Source organism: Prionailurus bengalensis, chromosome D3, assembly GCF_016509475.1.
Source record: "Prionailurus bengalensis isolate Pbe53 chromosome D3, Fcat_Pben_1.1_paternal_pri, whole genome shotgun sequence".
In the NCBI taxonomy this organism is placed as follows: domain Eukaryota; kingdom Metazoa; phylum Chordata; class Mammalia; order Carnivora; family Felidae; genus Prionailurus; species Prionailurus bengalensis.
The window spans coordinates 25,743,114-25,761,089 of record NC_057356.1 but is presented as its reverse complement, the minus strand read 5'-3'; the positions used below and the strand labels follow the sequence as shown (position 1 = coordinate 25,761,089).

General features: G+C 50.5%; 1 protein-coding gene across 2 annotated transcripts in view; it reads right to left on the bottom strand.

The window, feature by feature from the left end:
* Window positions 1-10,601: 10,601 nt before the first annotated feature.
* The window catches only part of TPST2 (tyrosylprotein sulfotransferase 2), a 52,978-nt gene continuing 45,603 nt past the window's right edge, over window positions 10,602-17,976 (bottom strand). For both annotated transcript variants that reach the window (XM_043558056.1, XM_043558054.1), the window contains 3 exons: window positions 15,914-15,964; window positions 13,110-13,158; window positions 10,602-11,114 (listed from right to left, as the gene is read on the bottom strand). In XM_043558056.1, coding sequence (XP_043413991.1) covers window positions 13,117-13,158; window positions 15,914-15,964 — 93 coding nt within the window. In that variant the 3' untranslated portion in view covers window positions 10,602-11,114; window positions 13,110-13,116. The remainder of the gene's footprint in view (window positions 11,115-13,109; window positions 13,159-15,913; window positions 15,965-17,976) is intronic.

Sequence of the window (17,976 nt, the reverse complement as noted above, 5' to 3'; positions counted from 1 at the left end):
GTTACAGCGGAAACGGCGCGCTGGTTGCCATGGCAGCAGCCATGGCTGGAGCGTCTTGGGCTCTAGAGGGGCGGGGCTGAGATGCGAGAAAGAAGGCGGGGATTTCCAGGGCCTGGAATGGCTGAGGGTTTATTTCCTGGCCTCGCGGGCCTCCCTCCCGCGCCCGCTGGGTGTGAACGGGGCCGAGCCACCTTGGCCTACGGGGACTTCCTTTGCCAGCCTGAGATTAAAAATCTGTAAAATGGCGATACAGCCCTAGCTCGCTGGGTAGGTAGTTGTAAGGAACAGCGTCAGACGGTAGAGGGGCTGGAACACATTGCCTGCAAGCGGGAGTAATGAAGGTCAAGACTGTCCCCTGATACTACTTGGCAATGAGAAAGAATGGAATCTTGCCATCTGGGACAAGGTGGCTGGAACTGGAAGGCGTAATGCTAAGGGAAATAAGTCAGAGAAAGGCGGATACATGTTTTCACTCATGTGGAATTTTAGAAATGTCCCAGAAGACCGGGGGGGGGGGGGGGGGGATAGCTACAGAGAGGGAGGCAAACCTTAAGAGATTCTTAAATACAGAGAATAAACTGAGGGTTGATTGGGGGGAGGGGGGAGGAAGGGAGGTGTAAATGGATGATGGGCATTAAAGAGGGCACTTGTTGGGAGGAGCACTGGGTGTTGTATGTAAGCGATGAATCATGGGAATCTACTCCGGAAACCAAGAGCACACTGTATAGCGTATAGCTAACTTGACAATAAGTTTTGTTTAGAAAAAAAAGAAAAAAAGACTGCCTCCTGTATCTTGAGGGTCCTTTAGTGTAAGCACCGTCGTGGGCGCAGAGCAGCTGCCTTCCACAGAAGCTTGAGAGAGTGCAGGAGTGAATGGGCCAACACTTAGAGGTCCCAAGTATGCCCTCCAGGAGACCTCCCCAAGCTCTTCCTCTCCAGCCAGTTGTTAAATACACTCACCCATTCACTGATCTAATAAAAATGTACTGGTTGCCTACCCTGTGCTAGGCTCAAGGGATGCAATGAACACACAGGCTCCGGAGTTTCCATCTCAGCTCTGCCACGTCCAGCTGTGGGCCTCAGGCAAAGTCACCCACACCTCTGGGAGCCTGTTGCCTCTTCTGCAAAATGGTTGAGGATCTATGAGTTAAAATATGTAAGCAGCTCCAACGGTACCTGCGACGCTGTAGGTATTTAGGAAGTGTTTGCTGTTAATTTTTGCATACGTTCTTTCTCTCCTCCATATGATGAAAAGATTCAAGAGACACTTAGAGTACACAAAGTGCACCTGACTTCTGGTCAGAGGTTTGGGTCTAACTTCCCGTCCTTGTTATGAATGGAAGAAGAGCCTACAGAAAGCCAATTAACTGCCAGCTTCATGAGAACGGGCTCTGGGACTTCATGGTCTCTGTGTCCCCACTGACCTGTAGCGTCACTGTGCCTGACACATGATACGCACTCAGGAAATAAATTAGAAAGTGAGGTGGTAAGGGGCACCCGGGTGGCCCAGTCGGTGAGGAGTCTGACTCTTGGTTTCAGTTCAGGTCATGATCTCATGGTTGGTGAGGTCGAACCCCTTATTGGGCTCTGTGCTGACAGCGTGGAGCCTGCTGGGGATTCTCTTCCCCTCTGCCCCTCCCCCACATGTGCTTTAAAAAAAAAAAAAAAAAAAAAAAAGAGGGGCGCCTGGGTAGCTCAACCGGTTAAGCGTCTGACTTGATTTCACCTCTGGTCATAACCTCACAGTTCATGGGTTCAAATCCTGTGTCAGGCTCCATGCTGACAGCATGGAACCTGCTTGGGATTCTTTCTGCCCCTATCCTGCTCATGCTCTCTCGCGCTCTAAAAATAAATACATACATACATAAACTTAAAAAAAAAAAAACCAAGAGTGAAGTTTTAGTACAAGAGAAGGGGGTGGGGGATGGGGGGTGGTGAGAGTCTAACGGACTAAAAGTTCCACCAGGCAGCAGAGGGAGGAAAAACAGGGAGACAAGATAGACTGTTTTGAGCCTGGGCCCGGAAATGTGTATGCGTCTGTTTACAGGCCAAAGCCAAAGGTAAAAGTAAGCTTGTGTTCCGCATAGAACGTGTTTGTGTGACAGGCATTTCTGCCCAGAGCCGCACGTACACAATGGTGGGGGGCTTAGTTGGCTCGCGTTCCTCGGGATCAGAACTGGCCCCCCTGTTCCTGACGCCCAGAGGGATGAACTTCCCTCATCGTCTTGAGCCAGACCAGGCTGGCCCCCTGGAAGGGCCCAGGGAGGGAAGAGAACTATGCGGAATGGCATCCTCCTAAGATTGGGAGATGGGATAAGAGAAACAGAACAAAGGCCAGCCTGCTCAGGACTGCCCTTCGGCAAACTTGAATGACCGTAGATCACAAGTGGGTACTGTGTATATTGCCCTGGAGGGAATAGTTAGTTGGAAGACTCACCTCAGGGGAGGATACTCTGCCCCGGGGGGCCCTCCATCAGAACTCCAACCTGGCTGTATGGAGGGGTGGGGAAGGGGGGGGGGGCTTCCCCAGCCAGAAGGTTGGATGATGTGCATACCCGATTGGATGTATTAACCCTTCTCTGATCTTCTCTATACCCCTTTCTGTGTTTACTCTAGTTGCGTATTTCTGTATATTCCCTTTCCCCCATACTTGATCAAGCTTTCCGCCACGAAACCAAGAGTGGCTGTCGTGAATTACTATATTCAGAATAGCCCGGCTTCTCCGTAGCTACCTCTGTAGCGATCCAGCCAAGTTTATTGAGCTGCCGTCACTCTGACCGCAGGGAAGTGATGCTTGTAGATTGGCTTTACCAAATGGACCCTGCCATGTGGCTTCCGTGGACTGTGGCGGAGCCACTAAGAGTACCGGCTCTCTGATCATATGATCAGAGTGTGCCTCCCTCCCCCCCCCCCCCTCAGCGGGACAAGTGGACATCCCTTACCGCGTTGATAGGATGCCCTGAGAAGATCTGTGATGTTCCTGCCAAAGACGCGTCACTGGAATGGAATCGGGACACCTAAGACGAACCCAAGTAACGAGACGTTCTACAAAGCACCTGGCCTGTGATCATGCAAAGTGCCTGGGTCGTGAAAACCAGAGCAAGCCCCTGGCACTGCTCCAGACTGAAGGGTAGGTCTAAAGAGGTGTGGCAGCTCAATGCAACCCGAGACTCTGCACTGGACCGTGTTTTGCCATAAAGGAAGTTACGGGGCCAACTGGCAAAATGTGAATGGGGTCTGAGATTTCCATGGTCGTGATGTGTTGGTGTTCATTTTCTGATTTTGACGGTTGTCCTGTGGTTACACTGGAAAATGTCCTTGCTTGTTGGAGATACTAAAGTATTGGGGGAGTGATAGGGCATTCAAGTAGGGAACTTCATCTCGCTTATTAAGGGGGACAGAAAGTCCTCTCTAAGGATTTTTAAAATTTTCTTATTTAAACAAATTTTAAGACTTTTTTTTAATTACGATTATTGTTTTTTTAAGTTTATTTATTTTGAGAGAGAGAGAGAGCACAGGAGAGGGGCAGAGAGAGAGGAGAGAGAGAATCTCGGGCAGGCTCCGTGCTGGCAGCACAGAGCCCGACGTGGGGCTCGAACTCACGAACCGTGAGATCATGACCCGAGCCGAAACCAAGAGTCAGACACTTAGCCAACTGAGCCACCCGGGCACCCCTAGAGTTTCTTTTTAAATAAAACTACCAGAGTAAAACTTCAAGGATCCAAATCGCTTTGCTGCTTCCTAGATGTGGGACGGGGGAAGATAGCTTCGCCTCGCTGCACCTCAGTTTTCCCATCCACAAAATGGGCACAATGATGGTAGTGCACTAAAAGGGTTGTCTTCAGGACCAACAGAGGAGGGTGGCTAGTTAATGCACACGAAGCCGCTGGCCTTCGTAAGAGTAGCAAAAGCTTGGCAAATGGTTATGACTATTTTCATTTGAAAGACCCAACCTCACCCCTGGGCGTGGGAGGGCCTCGTTTTTCAGGATTCCTGAGTTCAAATGCCTGGTCTCCAGAACAGCGAGGGGAGAGGCAACCAGAGGTTTAGATTTATGATTTCATGCCAGTACATCACGGTCTCCAGCCACCGCCCACAAAAACCCCTGCTTTGGGCCTCAGGGGCCCCCCGGGCCCGTGTCTACATTCCCCACGAGGCGCTCAGAAAGGGCGCCATCCTGGAAGGGGTTGCGGAGCCCTTGACACTCGTCAGAGGAAGCCGCGGAAGAGGCCGTGCCCCGAGGGGCGTGCGCAGACGGCTCAACGAGTTCAAGGACAGAACCAGCCGCGAGACCCGGGAGTCCAGACGTCCGGATGGGTGCGCGCCCCCCTGTGCCCTGCCTGGGGCCCCCACACCATTTCTGCCCATGTCCTCGAGCTGATCCGTGGAGAGTGACTGCAAAGAGCAGACGCTCTGCGTACATCGTCTCCTGGGTTCCCCAAACCTGACCGATAGTTTCTGTTACCTGAGTCCACGCTTGCCATCACCCGCCCTGCACACAGCCTATGCTCAGCGCTCTCTCCACATTGCCTTCGAAAGATATGGGGGCCAAAAAAAAAAAAAAAATCCTTCCTCAGCGACAACTTTAAATAGGTTGGTTCCATAGAAACAATCTGCAAGCGACATTTCAAGGCTGATGTATTTAAAGTCTAGCACAAGTTCCTTTTCTAGGACGGTGACATTCTACAGTCGCCTGTGGCTTATTCTTAGTTCGACTTTGGTCACAAAAATATACAGCGTGCCCCGCGCTGGGGAGAATTGGAAAGCCAGATGAGCTGTGATTAGCAAACCTGGGCTCCCTTTAGATGTTTTGCCCAGATGGTTGGTCCCTTGTTTCCCTTTCAAGAGTTTGTGAAGACTCTTTTCTCACACAGAGAGCTGGGACGTGAGGTGACGCAGGCCTGGGCGCTCTCTGTAAGGCGAGCACCCTCGCAAGCATGCAGGGAAGGGGAGGAACCGCAGCCTTCATCAGTCATTCATTCATTCATTCCTTCATCCACTAGCTCGTTCACTCATTCACAGATGTTTCACAAGCTCCCAGGGATTTCTTATCGCGGCATATTTCCTATTGCGGCGTGACCCAAGTCCCTCCACACTTAGCGGCTTGGAACAACAGTGAATATTATCTCACGCCGTTTCTTTGGGTAGGAATTCAAGGGTAGCCCAGCTGCCTGGTACTGACTTGGGATCTCTCTTGGGGTTGCAGTCAAGCTGGGACATCTTGCTTGGCTTGACGTCCCGGGGCTTGACCACGGCTGGGGGACCCACTCACCTGGCTGGCAGGAGGCCTTGGGGAACTTGCCACGTGAGCTTCCACCTGTGGCTGCTGAGTGTCCTCATGACATAGCGACCAGACGCCCCCAGAATGAGTGACTGAGAACAAGGTGGATGCCACAACATATTTTATCACGGAGCTGGAAGTCACCCACCGCCATTTCCCTAATGCTGGTTACACGTCCAGCCCTACTTAGGGTTGCCAGATTTAGCAAATAAAAATACAGGATTCCAAGGGGTCCCCCGGGGGGCTCAGTGGGTTAAGCATCTGACTCTTGATTTCGGCTCAGGTCATGATCTCACCTTTCGTGATTTCGAGCTGTCAGCGTGGAGTCTGCTTGGGATTCTCTTTCTCTCTCTCTCTCTCTCTCTCTCCGTCTCTCAATAAATTAACAACAACAAAAAATACAGGATTCCCAGTTTTGAATTTGGATTTCACATAAACAACAAATAAGTTTTTAGTATAAGTATGTCCCATGAAATACAGTAAAATACTGAAAATTGATTGTTTTACCTGAAATTCAAATTTGTTCCTACACTCATACAGTCTACAGTCTAGTAAGACCAATTTGAATCAAACCACCAGGCCAATCAATGCAAACCTTCGCTATGAGCAAGCGCTTCAGAGGGAAGGGTTGGAGCTTGGGACGGGGCTGATGTTCTCACCAGAAGAGCCACTTTTATGTTTCTTTTTTAAAAAATATTTATTTAGGGGTGCCTGGGTGGCTCAGTCGGTTAAGCATCCGACTTCAACTCAGGTCGTGAACTCGAGGTCCATGAGTTTGAACCCCGCGTTGGGCTCTGTGCTGACAGCTCAGAGCCTGGAGCCTGCTTCAGATTCTGTGTCTCCCTCTCTCTCTGCCCCTCCACCACTCATGATGTCTGTCTCTCCCAAAAACTAAACATAAAAAAACTTAAAAATATTGGGGCGCCTGGGTGGCTCAGTCGGTTGAGCGTCCAACTTCAGCTCAGGTCATGATCTCGCACCTCGTGAGTTCGAGCCCCGTGTCGGGCTCTGTGCTGACTGCTCAGAGCCTGGAGCCTGTTTCAGATTCGTCTCCCTCTCTCTCTGTCCCAACCCACTCGCGTTCTGTCTCTCTCTCAAAAATAAATAAACATTAAAACATATATATTTAAAAAAATATTTATTTTGAGGGAGAGAGCAAGTGAGGGAGGGGCAGGGAGAGGGAGATAGAGGATCCAAAGTGGGCTCTGCACTGACAGGATGCCAGCACAGAGCCCGATGTGGGGCTTGAACTCACGAACCGCGAGATCATGACCTGAGCCGAGGTTGGATGCTCAACCGACTAAGCCACCCAGGCGCCCCCATTTTTACATTTCTTAGATTAAGCTTTTGCATATGATTTTGTGCGTGCGTGTGTGTGTGTGTGTGTGTGTGGAGCGGGGGAGCATATGGAAGGTTCTGCCACTGAAAGGAAATGAAACTCTGAAAATACACACACACACACACACACACACACACAATGGTGGAAGTGGAACAAGGTCTGTGGTCTGCAGTCTAGTTCACAGCACTGCATAGGACGGTTCGTTTCTTGGTTTTGATAGTACCCTCCCACCGGTACAAGATGTCAACATCGGGGGGTGGGGGGACCCTGCCAAGAAGCCACCGAAGGACCCTTGGTAGTCGGTACCTTCGCAACTTCATGAGAGTTTATCGTTCTTTCAAAAGAAAACAGCCCATCAGCAACCCGTGGAAAACACCAGCTGTTACAATGGAAACGAGGTCACGTCAGAACAATGCGGACTTGTGGACGGATTTAAGTTGGTGTAGGGCGCTTGGTCAAGAGCCAGCCCCGGGGGGGAGGGGGGGGTGGACTGAGAGGGCTTTCACCCAAAGGAATGGGCTTTCTTTGTTAACTGTCCTGAAAAGTGTTCCTTTAGAAGAGAGAATGCGGGCGGGGCGGGGGCGAGAGATGTCTTCCCGGTTCCAGGCCCAGATTTGGGTTTCGGGGAGGCGTGGAGAAGCTCCATCAGTGGGAAGAATCGTCCAGGCTCCCAAGGCAGAAGCTGGGCAAACCAAAAAGCCTGGGTTTCTTAATGACGAGGCCTTTTGGGGGGGCCGGAATCACTGGGATTTAAACAGTAAAGGAAAGATATGTCATTCTTCTGCAGCCTAATGGAAGAAGGGGAACATTCTTTCCACATCACATTTACCAAAGAGAAATTTCACCATCTGATGAAGTCGTATGTTCTTTGACGCCCCTGCAGGTGAGGCTGATACATTGGTTTTGATGAGGATGGTGGCCAGCTGTATTTTCCCAAGAGGCCACAATTGTATGTCTCGCCGCGTGGTGACCTTGCCATTCCAGCACCAAGAGGAGGGATTTCTCTATTCCTTTGAATGGGGGACAACCCTCCGACTATGACAAACGGAGCGGAAGTGACCCTGGGGTGGCACATCCCTGCAGTGACTGGCTGTTCTTTCTGCAACACCTACATGGGGGAAGCCAGCCACCACGTAAGAAGCCTGGGTGTCCTGGGGCGCCTGGGTGGCTCAGTTGGTGAAGCGTCTGACTCTTGGTTTCAGCTCAGGTCACGATCTCATGGTTTTGTGAGTTGGAGCCCCGCATGGGGCTCTGAGCTGATGGTGCAAGAGCCTGCTTGGGATTCTCTCTCTCCCTCTGCCCCTCCCCCTATCATGCTGTTTCTAGAAAGAAAGAAAGAAAGAAAGAAAGAAAGAAAGAAAGAAAGAAAAAGAGAGAAAGAAAGAAAAGAAAGGAAGGAAGGAAAGAAAAAAAGAGAGATAAAGAAAGGAAAGAAGGAAAGAGAGAGAAAGAAAGAAAAGAAAGAAAGGAAGGAAGGAAAGAAAGAGAGATAAAGAAAGGAAAGAAGGAAAGAGAGAGAGAGAAAGAAAAGAAAGAAAAGAAAGAAAGGAAGGAAGGAAGGAAGGAAAGAAAGATATAAAGAAAGGAAAGAAGGAAAGAGAGAGAGAGAGAGAAAGGAAAGAAAGGAAGGAAGGAAGGAAAGAAAGAGAGAAAAAGAAAGGAAGGAAGGAAAGATAGAGGGAGAAAGAAAGAAAGAGAGACCTGGCTGTCCTGAGATCACCGTTCCGCGAGGAAGCCCGGGCCAGCCATGTGGACAGGCTACACGATAGAGAAGCCCCTAAAAGCCTCTCCACGCTCCAGCCCCCCGGGCCCACGCACCAGACACGTGAACCAAGAAGCCTTCAGCCGACAGCGGTACCCTCCGCCTCCCCACCCCCGACTGCGGGAAGCAGCCAGCTCTACTGCAGCTGACTTCCGGGACCGTCAGATTTCACAATAAGCCGCTGTAAGTCACAGAGCGTGGGGCCGGCTGGTTTTGCAGCCAACAGGTGCCCGGGACAATGAACGAGGCTGGGTGTGTCCTGCGACCCGGGGAGCGGCGACCGGGAGCTTCCCTGGTTCAAAGCTCCATCGGCTGTCCCTCTACTATGGTTCCAAGACCGGGAGAGGTAAGAGTTGCCTCGCGCTAAGGGCTCACCACCCGGCCCCCCTCCCCCCACCGCTGCCTACAACCACCACCGGCCTCTCCCGAGAAACCCATGAAGTTTTGACTTCCCCATTTTGTAGATGAAGAAAGGAAGGCCGAAGCCACACAGCCAGTGATGTGGGGGACACAGGCAGAAGGCAACAGCAGATAGAACTAAATTTCCTTACAACCTGCAGCCCATTGACACATATTTGAGGCTCCCTACTGTCTTACTGCTAAAGCTTCGCTAGAGGGAAAACCACCCATTGAGTTTGACAATAGCTAGGCCTCCGGGATCCTGTGCACATGAAAATCTCTCTGGAAACTTCCCCTGAAAGTTTCCCCCAACTCCATGGTATATAACCAGTCTCTCCTCAGGGTCCCGGGGCGGCTCTTCCTGCCCACGGATCTGGTCCCCGTGCTTCGATAAAAATCACCTTCTTGCACCAAAGACGTCTCCAAGAATTCTTTCTTTGGCCGTCGGCTCCGGACCCCACAAACCCCACTATCACCCCCAAAACCTCATCAGGCCAGTAAGGGGGCCTGACTCCCCAAAATCTACGCTCCAAACCACTGTGAGCCATTGCCTGCCCAAATCCTGGAAGGCAAGGGAGTGTGGATAGAATACCTTCACCCTTAATAAGGTATGAAACTGCTCTGGGCCCAGCCGGTCCCTCAGCATCTGCGGGCCGTGCAGTAAAGGTCTAACTCAGAGGGCTTGTACATGCCGAAGACTGGCCCTCGAGCAGCTTTTGAGAGGTTATCTCTCAGCCTTTGGAATATCCTAATAAAAGTTGTCTTTCCCTAGCAGGGACTCTGGGCCACAGCAGGTACGACCCAATGGGATCTGTGGGGGAGCCTGGGAGCACGCTGTATCATTTGACGACCGCAGGGGCTGGAGACGGGGTCACTAAGGTCAGTCAGATGGGTGCCCCATGCCTACGGCTGACGCCCAATAAAAATGCTGCGCACCACGACTCAGGCGAGCTTTCCTGGCCGGCCATACTTAGTACACCGTGTGCACACTGTGGCTGGTAGAGTTGAGCCCCGTCCGTAAGCCTCCACGGGGTGAGTGTAACTAGAAGCTCACTCCTGGTCTCTCTGTGCCTGTCCTGCCTACTTTTTTTCCTTTGCAGATTTTAATCCGCATCTTTTCGCCATAGTCATCTGTGACTGGGGCGCCTGGGTGGCTCAGTCGGTTAAGCGTCTGACTTCGGCTCAGGTCACGATCTCACTGTTCGTGAGTTCGAGCCCCGCTTCGGGCTCTGTGCCGACAGCTCGGAGCCTGGAGCCTGCTTCGGGTTCGATGTCTCCGTCTCTCTGCCCCTCCCCTGCTTGCACTCTGTCTCTGTCTCTCTCAAAAATAAATAAACATTAAGGGAAAAAAAATGTTAAAAAAAAAAAAAAACCCTGGGGCGCCTGGGTGGCTCAGTCGGTTGAGCGGCTGACTTCGGCTCAGGTCATGATCTCGCAGTCGTGAGTTCAAGCCCCCCATCGGGCTCTGTGCTGACAGCTCGGAGCCTGGAGTCTGTTTCAGATTCTGTGTCTCCCTCTCTCTGACCCTCCCCCATTCATGCTCTGTCTCTCTCTGTCTCAAAAATAAAATAAACGTTAAAAAAAAAAAACAAACCTGTTACTGTGGGTCTCCCAGCTAATCTGGGAGTCCCTCTAGCAAATCACCGATCCTGAGTGGCCTCGGGGGACCCAACCCAGGAGCTCAGCTGTGCCTTGCTGAGCCCCCAAGATGGGAACCTTGTTCGCCGGTCATCAATCCACCTGCCAAAATCTGAAATGGGAAAAAAAAAACAACAAAATACAAAAAATCTGTTCGCTCTGTAAAGTAAGGCACAGACAAATGAGTCCCTGGTCACTTTATTCAAATAATTTTTTTTTCCTCTGAAATCTGAGAAGAACTGAGGAGGAATCAAAGAAAACCTCATATATTAAATTCTTAAATAGATTCTCTGAATTCAAAAGTAAGTCAATAGGAGAGAGGCACAGGTGTGGGCCTTGTCCCCGCCAACAAAGCCGCCAAGGCAGTCCTGCAAATTAAGAAAAATGGCAAATCCATTTCTTTAAAAAAAAGTTCTTGAGGGGCAAGATAAAAAATACCGAAGTTTCAAAAGCCAGCCTACTTCCCACACTCTTCTTTGTTCTTCTCCACCCTGGGGGGGAGGGGGGGTGTCACAGGTAGAGAGTCTCCAGGTTAAGTTTTCGGTGATTCGGCTTTTTTTGCAAACATATGCAAATACATTCCTCGTTAGCAGTCCTGTTTTGGCGATTAAGAGCAAGCAATATGCTTGGATTAGAGGTCCGATTTCCACTCGAATGCAAGGTGTCTTCTCCTCTGGGCAACAATCTGCAGAGATCTGGACAGAGGATACAACGGCATTGGGTGCCGAGTAAGAATTCGGAGATAGACCTTTTGTATTTGTACGTGTGATCGGGGAGGGGGATGGTCTCGCCACGTTCACACACACACAAACAGGTGCAGTTTCCTCTACGCGCCCCCCATGGCCAGAGAGAATTTAAATCGAAAAGCGTCCCTCGGGTGGCGGGGGCGGGGGGCGCCTGGTTGAGCGGTTGAGGTCATGATCTCACAGTGTGCCGGTTGGAGCCCCACCTCGGGCTCGCTGCTGTCGTGGGCGTGGAGCCCACTTTGGATTTCTAGAAGTCCCCTTCTCCTTCTGCCCCTTACCTGCTTGTTCTCTCTCTCTCTCTCAAAAACAAAAATATAAATAAATAAATAAATAAATAAATAAATAAATAAATAAATAAAAGCAAGCTTTCCTTGGGTTCTTACCCACATCTCAGCCTGGGTCCACCCGACCTCAAAGATCTCTTTTTACTTATGAAGAGACCAGTGGCAATGACGTGATAAAACACCAGTGGGATTTTTGGAGGTGAGGTAAGGATCAGCATTTAATGCCAACTGTTCACCAGGGATGAGCTAAAAAAAAAAAACCCCACCCTGTATGTGGTATCTCATTGAAACAGCAAAGGGAGGAATATATCTGGCTTCTGTCAACAGGAAGGCTCAAAATTCTACGAATGAATTTTGCAGAAGGAGCACGAGGGGAAGGGGTTGAGGAGAAACGTGGAGAAGAAATCCTCGCGGTCCGACTCTTGATTTGGGCTCAGGTCACGATCTCACGGTTCGTGGGATGGAACCCCGTGTCGGGCTCTGTGCTGACAGCGTGGAGCCTGCTTGGGACTCTCTCTCTCTCTCTCTCTCTCTCTCTCTCTCTCTCTCTCTCCCTCTCTCTCTCTGCCTGCTCCTCCCCATTCTCTCTCTCTCTCTCAAAATAAATAAATACATTTTAAAAACTTTAAAAAATGAAAAATAAGATCGGGAGACCAAAACACAGACGCCAGGCAGGGAGCATCTTCATAGTCTAGAGCAACGGAGAACAAGTAGGTTGTGACCTCTCTGTGGGGTCACCCGAGAGGCAGAGGAAGTGAACTTACTGGCTTAACGCCAGTGCCCACAAGCACAGCGAGGGGGCAAGGCTTCCTGGATTCCCCATGCGCCCACCTGGGCCAGCTCACTTCACCTCTCAGCCACCCTCGCGGGGCGGACCCACGTGAACCCCCGTTCTCCAGACGTCAGAAGCGGAGGCCGTGAGAAGTCCAATGTGAAGGGAGTGCCCGAATCTTTGACTTCCCAAGGTCAGAACCTGCGCCTCTCCCCCCTTCGCAAAATACGGGTGGATGGATATGCCCTTCAAATCGGTCCCCCAAAGCGAACTCTGGAAGAAGGTGACCTCGGGAGGGATTCTGCCGTTTGGTGACTCTGTGGCCTTGGGCAAGTCAAAGCCCTCTCTGGGCTCTAGTTTCCTCCGCTGTGTCCGCTGCCTTCCCAGGGATACTGAGGGGTTAAATGAGTCCCACAGGAGTAGCACTCTGTCCAATGCCCTGGGGGTTATTCTTGGACCAGACTTGCTTGGAGCTTTTATTGGAACATTAATTGCTCTGGGCCAACCTGATACTGTTTATAGAAGCAGGATCAGCAGGCAGCGTTCTGTGCAAAAATGTTCTGGAATCCCCACCCCACCCCCCCATCACATTGGTCCCTGGCACCCCCCCTCCCCAAAGGCAGACAAACCTTTTCCTAGTTGGTTCGGCACTGGTCCCTGCCCCCACGGGATCCAGAGCTGGGTGACTAGTCTGTGATTCTATAAATAGCTCCCCCAGCCCGTCGCCATGGAAACCCCCACAAGGGCCCTGGTCAGTCCACCTGGATGGACACTCCCCCCCCTCAAGGGAGGCTCTGGAAGGACAAGCTTTTCAGGGAGGGGCTCCCGAGCTGGGAAGGGCAGCCCCTCCTCCCCAGCCCCCTCCCCCCGGGAAGTCTGCAGGCCTACCTGGAAATCATGAACTTCCTAAGTGGGAGGAGGTGCTGTTCTGGTTCACCTGGAGGAAGACAACACACAGAGGAAGGGGTCATGGCCAGGCTGGGGGGCCAGGGTCTCACTGCCCTGAGGTTCAGCCCTCAGCCTCACTGAGGCAGGCACACTCTCCCTCATCAGGGATTTATTGCACACTACTACAGACGGGCCAGGTGCTGGGGATGCCGTGAACATGACCGACCTGGTCCCACTCTTCTACAGGGAGAGCCTTAACAAATACATCTGCAAGATAACATCGCGTCCACCCACTCGTGGGCCTATACGAGTGACTTTGGAGCTACTTCCCAAAGGGTGTCAGGAAAGGCCACTACAAAGCTGTTTGAAAAACAAATATGTGCTCTGTGTCCTGGGTTCCTGGCACACAGCTCGGGAAAACCCTAGACTCTCCCTAGTGAGAACAAGCCTGTCTTGTATGCTAATGAGGTGACTGGCCTCTGGCCTCAGGATGCAGGCTGGTGGCTAGAAGGACGGAGGCATGACTCTGGGGAGGGGAGAGGGGCTGGAGGGTGAGTTAATAACCAGTGATTTAATCAATCATCCCTGCTTCACGAAAGCTCCATAAAACCCCTAAATAACAGCTTCAGGAAGCTTCCAGATTGCTGAACACAGCCCAAAGAGGGCGTGGGAGTGCTATACCTCTTACCCCGCACCCTGCCCGGGGTAGCTCTTCCGTGGTTGTTCCTGAGTCGCATCCTTTATAATAAACCAGTAATCTAGGAAGTAAAGTGCTTTCCTCAGCCCTGTGAGTTGTTCTAGCAAATTCCCAAATCTGAGGAGGGGGTCATAGGGGCCCCCAAATGGTAGATGGCTGCGCAGAAATGTGGGTAGCCTGGGAACCCCGCCGTGGCTGGCGTCTGAAGTGGGCGCGGTCTCCCGGGACCGAGCCCTGAACCTGCGGGGTCTGCCACTAACTGTGGGGGTGTCACTGTGCAAACCGAACTGAATTTAACACCCACTTTGGTGCCTGTCTGGAGAATCAGAAACTGGTTGTTGGGGTTGGAAAACGCCCCCTAAGCCGAGATCTAAAAGATGTAAGTGAGGCCAGGCACACAAAGACCTGGCTGGAACAGCCAGAACAAACAGGGGGGGGTGTGGGGTGCCTAGCGAGTGAATATCCCTTTTTGTATTCGCAGCAATGGCAATGTGCGAGCTGCTTTGGTTTGCTTGCTTACTATTCTTCCATCTTTTGGGGTTCAGGATCATCATTTTAGAGGGCTGTAGAGGACCCAGAAGACTTTTTTTTGTGCCACCATTTACCTAACGGTTGAGCCACCATTTACCTAACGGTTAAGACTGAATCCAATTTATGCGATGCCCTGAATGAACTCACGTGCACTCTAGAGGCCAGGGAGGGAGATGGGGGGAGGGAAGCAGGGGTCGGATGTGGTCTGCAGGGCAGCTCTCCTGGGTGGCAAGGTTCACAATGACAGGGCACATGCCATGCTTTCACATTTTGCTCCTAAGCGAGCGCGAAAACAGTCCCAGGCCAGCCAGCTAGACATCTTGAGTGTGGCCACACGTTCGGGTACCGTCCAACGTTTTTGTCAAACAATTTAGCCTGATGCTTCAAGAGTCTTCCAAAGAACTGGACCCTTGCACCCACCTATGACATTCCGTGACAATGGATTCTAAGGGAATGGCCCAAGAGAGCCCCCCCCCCCCTCCAGCAGGAGGGAGGCAAAATCAGGATGATGGGCACGTGCCACCATTTCTGTGAAAACTGGACAGGACCTTAGGGCAACAGTTAATTGGTGGCCCATAATGCTTTCTAGAGAATACTATGAAACCATCGGGAAGGGCAGTAGACAGAAAATCCAAAAGATGGGAAAACACGAAGAACGTGAAACCAAGCAGCCCATGCAATGGAATTGCATGGAATAGAAGATAAATATTCAGGTGGTCCGAGAAAGGATAAATCACAAAACTGAAGGGCGTTCCGGACGGTGACTAATTCCCCTCCCCCCGGCTTGTGTTTGCTGCTCGTTACATCATCTTTTTGGTTAAACCAAGCGCTAAATCACCGCTGACTAATCTTGGCAATATTTGTTCACAGCGGCAAGACGATGGGGTCTCTGACTCCCAGAAAGGGAGCGTGGAGCCCTCCCCGAAGAACTGAGCTGTGTGCAAAAGCCGGGGACCCCAGACAATGAGCATCTGTGATTTTGATTATCAAACTGGGGATCGGCATGGGGTGGCCTGCTCTCTCTCTCCCAAATTAAACACACACAGACTAAGAGTACTAAGCTTGGTATCACCACTTCATTTAAATGGGAGCTATCGCATCCGTGAAGGGGGCGGTCCTTCCCGACATGATCCATGGACTGTGCCCCTCGGACATGCCCAGGATGTGTGGGAGGCAGGGCCATGGAGATGTGCGTAAGGATGCAGGGATGTCTGTATGTCTACATTCGCGGGGACGCCCACACCACGTAAGCCTTACGGGTCTCATTTTTTGGCTGACTGATGAAAATTCTGGGCTGGGTCACATGTGGGAACCGCCACTTTAAATAAAACTGAATTTAAGGCTAGAGACAGAGGGCTGGACAGAAAGTCCCCACCAGGGGCTCACACAGAAGGGCTGTTGAGATTTGACCCTAGCTGGATCAGATACTTGGAGGGCCCCTGGCCTGGCTCCCCACCCCAAATTTTCTGACGAGGAAATGATCAGCAGATTAGAGAAGCAAAGTGTCCGAGGGCATCCGCAAGCTGGTGGGACAGCCCAATAAACCGATTTCAGAATTCCCCTTGGGGTTTCTAACCTGAAAATATCCTTTCAGATTGGCTGGTGTTTTATAGTCCCCTTTCAAGACCTAGGAAAGAGAAACAAAGTATCACTATCATAGAAATTATCAAAAATAAAATTCAGTCTGTTACCACTACCTTCCCATCTACTCATTTATCCACCCACCTATTTATCCATCTACACATCCATCCATATACATTCATCCTCCTACCCACCCATCTATCCACTCATCCATCTACCTATCCGCCCACCCATCCACCCATTCACCTACCCATCCACCCATCCATCCATTCTCCCATCCATCCACCTATCTTTTCATCCATCCATCCATCTAACCATCTATCTACTCTCCCATCCATCCACCTACTCTCCTATCCATCCACCCATCCAACCACTCATCTACCCATTCATCATCCATCCATCCATCCATCCATCCATCCATCCACCCACCCATCCACCCATCCATCCACTCTCCCATCCATCCACCTATCTTTTCATCCATCCATCCATCCATCCATCCACCCATCCACCCTCCCATCCACCTACCCTTGCACCCACCCATCTACCCATCCACCCACTCTCCTATCCATCCAACCATCAAGCCACTCATCTACCCATTCATCATCCATCCATTCATCCATCCACCCACCCATCCACCTATCCATCCTCCTTCCCAGCTAGCCATCCATCCATCCATCCACCCATCCCATCCATCCATCCATCCATCCATCCATCCATCCATCCATCCAACAAACATTTATTGACCTCCTCTTATTTCTAAGCATCATTCTAAGCTCTGGAGGTACAAAATTAACCAGACAATTAAAATTCCTTTTCTCCTACAGCCACCATTCTAGAGGAGGAGCTAGATGATCCATAAGTAATAAACACAAATAAACAAGAACATATCAAACCATGAGAAGTACAGTAAAAAAAAATAAGACAAAGGGATGTGATCAGGAGTGACCAAGAGGCTTCTTTTGCGCAGATGGTCACAAAGGACTTCTCAGAACAAGTGACCTTTAGGCTGAACCTTCAATGACAAAGAAAACCAGCCAAGCCGAGCTCTGAAGGAAGAGTGTTCCAGGCACAGCACACAGGGCAAAGAAAATTCTAGGCCTTTCCATAACTTCTCCATATATAAGCCATCATATAGACCAGTATCGTCCAATAGAATATAGGATGAACCAACTATGTACTTCTAATTTTTTAGTAGTCACATTAAAAACAAAGTGACCAAGGGGTGCCTGGGTGGCTCAGTCAGTTAGCAGCCAACTTAGGCTCAGGTCATGATCTTGTGGCCTATGAGTTCGAGCCCCACATAGGGCTCTGTGCTGACAGCTCACAGCCTGGAGCCTGCTTCTGATTCTGTGTCTCCCTCTCTCTCGGCCCCTCTCATACTCGCACTCTGTCTCTCTCTCTCAAAAATAAGTAAACCTTAAAAAAATATATATTAAAAAAACAAAGTGACTTGGGGCGCCTGGGTGGCGCAGTCGGTTAAGCGTCCGACTTCAGCCAGGTCACGATCTCGCGGTCCGTGAGTTCGAGCCCCGCGTCGGGCTCTGGGCTGATGGCTCGGAGCCTGGAGCCTGTTTCTGATTCTGTGTCTCCCTCTCTCTCTGCCCCTCCCCCGTTCATGCTCTGTCTCTCTCTGTCCCAAAAATAAATAAACATTGAAAAAAAAAAAATTAAAAAAAAAAACAAAACAAAAAAAAACAAAGTGACCAAAAAAAAAAAAAGTAAATCAAGTGAACTAATTTTCGTTAGATCTTTTATTTAACCTGATATATCTAAAATATTCACTCTTCGACAAGTAATTAATATAAAAATTATTAATGACAAACTTCACATACTGTTCTCCGTACCTGGACTTCAAAATCAGATACGGGTTTAATACTTAACAGCAACCCTCAATTTGGACCAGATTTCACTAGGAACATTTCAGTGGCCACACAAGGTTAACGGCTAGAGGCTGTAATGGACAGTGGAGGCAGAGACAATTTCATTAGCACTGGGGTCCTTCCAGTGCCCAAGTGTCCTGCACCCCAGGATCTGTTACAGGAACACACAGTGTCCGCA